Below are 6040 nucleotides of genomic sequence, written 5' to 3'. Positions count from 1 at the left end.
GAAAAGATGAAGAAACAAAAACAGAAGGATCTGATAAAGAGACACAGAGAGGAAGAACAGCGTTGGCACATGGAAATGAGGCGAGTCATCCCTTGGAGATCAGTTTCACAGAAATGTGGATGTTTTGGGGTACTGATGGATTCCTATTTATTTATTTATTTTTAATTCACACAACTGATTGGGCTTTGCGAGTGCAAGGGATCTGAGTTTTGTGTCATAATCTTGAAAATGGTTATTTGCTCCTCTTCCCTATCTCTGCAAATACTCACTTCACCATTTACATGTTTTCATCTTTTGATGCTAGAAGCATCAAATCCATATATTTTCCAGGCATTGATGCAAAGGATTTTGGTCATATCCTGTTAAAAGTAGTTGAGTGACTGAATTGTGGAGTTATAGGAAGGAAAAAGTTGACACCCCCTGTCAAAACAGAAAACTCTGCCCTGACAACAATATAGGGTATTTGGACAAATGGGCATATTTGGGTACAGATGGGTAGGGGGAATTCTTGCTTCTGAGTGAGTAGCAACTGCTACTCTATAATTGCTATGTCTGCCTGAGCCTGTAGAGATTCAGATGAGTTAAATCACTCTAAATTTAACCCTGGATGAAGAAGGGTTGAGATGGAATGGTTTTGCTACACTTCTAGCAGGGGCAGGCAAAATACGGCTGTGGGCCGGATCCAGCCAACCAGGCCATTCTGTCCACCTGGCGGGGCCCCTAAAAAGTGTAGTAAATTGATATTTTTTTGCACCTGGGTGCCTGTCAAAGATGACGGGTGCCAGGGGCAGTAGGACCCAGGTGGAGCCAGCACCAGGACCAAGCAGTCCAGCTCTGCCCCACCTCCAGTCATTTCCCTGCCTTCCTGCCCCCACACTGCTCCAGCATCTCATGGCTCCTGGCTGGATTACCAGACTGGGGAACATGGGGGTATGTGTGTAGGGAGGGGCAGAGTGTGTGTGTGTGTTTGTAGGGTGAGTCCCACACGCACACCTCACCATACTCATGCACCCCCACCCCCCCTTGCACTGCCATACATGAACACCCGCACACCTCCTCACACTCTCCAGTCACCCTCCCCCACATCCCTCCACAAACCCCATACCCACCCTCACCCCAGATATCCACACCCCCCCCCACATGCTCCCTCACTCCATCCCCACCCCTGAAAGACACACCCACACCCTCCCCCACAGCCCCCCACAAACGTATATCCAGAGGTGACCTGAGCAGGGTGCAGGGCCTGGGGTAAATGATCCCATGGCCCTGGACCTGAAGAAGCTGCCGCTGACAATGGCAGCGGTGGGGGAACCAAAGTGCAGGGCCCAGGGCAGTTGCCCCGATTCACTGCATCCTAGGGACAGCCCTGCTTATACCCACCCCCCCACAGGATACAAGAGTAAGACTTCATTTTAAGCTATTGTGCAATCCCCATCCCCTCTATGTACACTACACAAACCCATGTAAATCAGGAGAAAAATATTTTTTGAAATCAAATTACTGAATATTGTAGATGTTTGGTGTTTAGAATATAATTTGGTATTTTTCTGCTTCCGAAATGGCAAAACCCATTGCTGACTTCCAGGGGGAAGGGGAGGGACTTCTGGTGGCATAGTTCAGGGGCTAGGGGGCAGGACTTCCAGTCACAAGATGGTGACCAGGGGGCGTGGCACCTGTCAAGGGGCGGGGCTACTCATGCGGCCCTTGACAGCTTGCTAAAACTCGGTAAGCGGCCCTCCACCCAAAATAATTGCCTGCCTCTGACTTATAGGGTTACAGAATCATGCAGACATAACAGTTGCATAGTAACAGCTTATATCTGTATCCTGTGATAGTGGTACAATTATTACATCAATCTGTACACAAAAATGCCTTAAAGCTGTGTCACCCTAGACCACTGTCTCTAAGTAAAGCTATTAAATAAGATGAGTTATTCTGTATTCACTGGCTGGCACACTACCCTGTCTGCAATTGTACCTGTAGGGTGGAATTCTCTTCCCCTTTGTGTACCAGTTTTCTTTCTAATAGATTTTTTTAATGCAACACAACAATCAGAAATACATATGTCTGTCACAAACAATAAGCAATAAAGGGGAAAAAGAGAAAATAAAGTAGTGGGGAAAGAAAGAGAGAGAGAGAAAGGAAGAAAAATGGCATGCCTGGATAGTTTTCATCCCTTCCTCTGTGATATATATGTATTTCTATATTTTTGTCCCCTTCCTCTGTTTGTCCTTCGGATGTGTAAGTGTACATGTCTAATGTACTGAGACTAATGACTATTAAATGCAAGGGGCAGGGCTAGTTAATGCCTAACCTGTGGTGTGGTGGCTACAGTATTGTGCTAGGAAATCAGAGAGGTTGGTGTAAACCCCCTCTGGGTAAGGGCAGCCTAGAACCTGGGTTTCCTGCTTCTGGTCAAGTGCCCTAGTCACTTGATTATTGGGACCAAAACTTGGGAGAGTCATCCTCCTCCCCTGCTTTTTCCTGGGCTTATGTTCAGGTATGCACACATGGGTCCAGCCAGTATGTAGCCCACTGTATATGCTCAGTGTATGTGTGCACACTTATGTGTCCAACGTGTGGGGGTAGTAGAATTGCAATCTGTGGATAGGTGCCAAAGGACCATTTGTGTACTAGAAGACTTCCATTTAGGTGCACAAAAGGAAATAGAATCCTGTCCAAATTGTTCAGATATATCCAGATGTAGCTGCTTGAGTGTAAAAGGGAAGGGATTGTGCTGATTTAGGTCTATTTTAGCAATAAAGTTTGTCTAAGCAGTATACATTGTATGAGTCAGATGCTGATGACTATGCAGAATACTGTCCACAATTTGATCTTTCTTCTCTCTGGCATATCAAGTTGACTGGAATGTTATTTACAGCTATACTACTCTAAAGTAGATGAATCTGAGGTAACAGCTTGCCTCTATTTTCCCTAACCATTGGACCCCCCTCCCCAAAAGTACTGGTGTATGGCCCAGGAAGTGACTCAAACAGTTGGAGAGTTGTGGGCCATTAATAGGGGCAGTAACTCCCTTGTGTTGAATTTTGTGTGGAATAGTAGAAAAGGCTCCTCATGCTTTTCTCTTCCTCCCGTCCACCCTTTGCAGGATCTTGACCTATTAATCATTTAACTCCTATTCATATGCAGTCATATCTAGCATGAAAGGTAATAAATGATTAAACAATATATAGCAGTGCTAGAGCAGGAAGTAGAGATCAGTCCATGCAGTTCCGATCTTGGCAGCCTAAGCATATCCCTGGGAATATTAATGAAATATGGTATTTTTCTAGGTGTCTTCCAGGTGGACTTCTCTTCACCAGATCAAGGATGACAGTGAGAAGTTATTAAGCTTGTGTGATAGGCATTTTTATACGTGCTTCCAGGTGCGGGGTGGGGATTTAGTTAGAGCAGGTCTGAGAGCCGCTTAAATTAAAGCGCCCACAGCATTGCGTGTATTCAGTGTCCCATGCTTCAAAATGACAGTGGGGGCACTTTAACTAAAGGTTGTTAAAGCACCTCTGCCTCTCTTTTCAAGTGCGGGGACACTTAATATACATAATGTAGAGGCTGCTGAAACGTGCTAAGTAATACATGTCAGAGCAGATACCTGGCACATGTATAGGTGTGCTATAGACTCTGCCCTATGGGAGGACAATGGCTGTTTTGACCCCAGATGTATTTTAATATAGCCCAAATGTTACCTGGATTAGAGGTAGCCTCAGATAAAAGAAGAGAGAGTGAGCGAGCTCTACAGCCCAGACTTTTTTGTTTACATCTCCAAAGCCCAAGCCATGCTAATATGTGCCTGGCTATCTGCAACACCACAATATAGATTCTCATTTATTCTGCCTGGAGAGACTCAGGAAGGAGGAGGAGGATGGCATGCAGACTGGAAGCAAATTGTCTTGTATCTACTGCATTCTCTGATTTGATTTTCCCTGCAGCCCATCTCCAGTATTTCTATATGGTTGACTCTTAACAAGCTTTCTCTGATGGATTTCATTTAATTCCTCTGTTTTACTGAGACTCTGGGAATGAGACTGAACTAATTGTTCCATGGCCCTAGAATATGCCGAGCAGCTGGGATTTGTGTACTTGTGAAAATCACAGTTTTTAGAAGGAGGATGTCTTATTTCCTTCCTTCAATATTTTTGGAATGTCATTTATTACTCTTCTCGTCTAATCTACTTTATGGTCTTCTTCTATAAGGGTACCTTTGTTTTCACAAATTATCTAACAAAATTAAAGAGGTATAATTATCATAGAACAGCTATGGAACAACTTCTATATGTGGTTACGTCAGTCACTACTACTAACATTATTTTTATTTGTTTATTTAATATTTTTAACTTTATTTGGTTGTGTTAATAAAAAATAACCATAGCAAAAACATATGTAAAACAATATAACAACACATTTGGGGATACAAGCTGTGTTTCAGTAACTTCTCTCAAAGGCATTGTCCATTAGGGTTTGTTCAGGACAGGACTCTGTCATGCTTTTTTTTTTATTTTTTGGGTAGATTTATATCTCCAAGTTGCAGTTTTTGTTATAGTCTTCTTAGGTGACATAAAAATCTTCGTACTTGTCTTTTAGTGAAGTAGATAGCTTTCCCATGAATAAGTCTCTTTTCAGTCACAGTTGAAGAAAGAAAAAAACTATTTTACATGGTTCAGTTGTGTTAAAAATCATCTTAGCTACATGTACTGAAATTTGTTATACATTATCCAATATTACAGTAATTAAGTCTCAAAAATGATTCTTTATTGCAAAATGATTGTGTCATATACCATTGTCCTTTGCTTTGGTTGGGTGCATCTACATGTGTGCTTTAATGAGCATTAGCCTATTTTAATACACATTAAAGCATCACAGAAAACTTTCACTTTCACTAATGCACACTAAAATAGGCTAACTTGCCTTTTTCTAGTGCCTCACAATGGAGAGCGCCTATACATGAGTGCAGAAGCTGCTCCAACATGCTGGAATTCCAGCGTGTTGGAACAGATTCAATTGACCAAGTCTGCAGAAGTGAGGCAATAACCACTCCAGCAGCCTCCTGCATATAATGTTTCACCTCCTCCTTCCATGTATCAGTGTCCCTGTACTTAAAAAAATGCAGTGAGGGTCCTTGAACTAAAGGTTGTTAAACAAACACCCCCACCACCATTTTTAAGAGTGGGGATGCTGGTACATGAGACATTACGGTGCTTTAATTAGAACAACTCTCGGAGCATGTTCCCGGAGGTGCTAAATGTAATGCACATTAGCATAAGCAAATTAATGAACATGTAGATGTGCCCATTCTCTCATTAATTCAGAAAACTAATAATAATACCTGAACAGGTAGATCTTAACCACAGACGAGCATGAAAAGGTCCCATATGCTTACATTTGACAAAATGGGAATACAGAGTCCATAACTTAATCATAAAACAACAAAATAAAACACCTGCAGTATAAAAAATAACAGAAAGCTTCATCTTTGAAAACTCCTGGTGATCTGGTGTAGTGCCCAAAGACTGGAAGAAGGCCAAAGTGGTGCCTATCTTCAAGAAAGGGAGGAAAGTGGATCTGGCTAACTATAGGCCCATCGGCCTGACTTCTATCCTGGGGAAGACCTTAGAAAAGGTTATTAAAGAGGCCATCCTTAATGGACTGGCCGACACCAACATCCTGAGGGATAACCAGCACGGGTTTGTTGCGGGTAGGTCTTGCTTGACCAATCTCATTTCCTTCTACAACCAAGTGACCTATCACCTGACAAGGAAGAAGAGATTGATGTCATATATCTTGACTTCAGAAAAGCCTTCGATCTGATATCCCATGATCACTTCTTGGCCAAACTGGCCAATTGTAGCCTTGGGTCCACCATGATCCGCTGGCTAGGAAATTGGCTCTGTGGTCGGACCCAGAGGGTTGTGATTGGTGGAAGTCACTCATCACGGTGTCCTGTGACCAGTGGGGTCCCCTGGGGCTCTGTCCTTGGACCCATATTGTTCAACATCTTCATTAATGATGTGGACATTGGAGTCAG

The 6040-nt window shown here is 43.0% G+C and overlaps 1 protein-coding gene across 1 annotated transcript in view; it reads left to right on the top strand.

Annotated features, from left to right (window-relative positions):
• Window positions 1-6040, top strand: part of ZFR2 (zinc finger RNA binding protein 2) — a 124775-nt gene that overhangs the window by 89900 nt on the left and 28835 nt on the right. The window contains exon 10 of the mRNA XM_019550679.1: window positions 7-80. Coding sequence (XP_019406224.1) covers window positions 7-80 — 74 coding nt within the window. The remainder of the gene's footprint in view (window positions 1-6; window positions 81-6040) is intronic.

This window comes from Crocodylus porosus, unplaced genomic scaffold, assembly GCF_001723895.1.
Source record: "Crocodylus porosus isolate Cpor-Errol unplaced genomic scaffold, CroPor_comp1, whole genome shotgun sequence".
Lineage (NCBI taxonomy): Eukaryota > Metazoa > Chordata > Crocodylia > Crocodylidae > Crocodylus > Crocodylus porosus.
The sequence above is the reverse complement of the archived record's forward strand: the minus strand, read 5'-3'. Positions and strand labels throughout refer to the sequence as shown.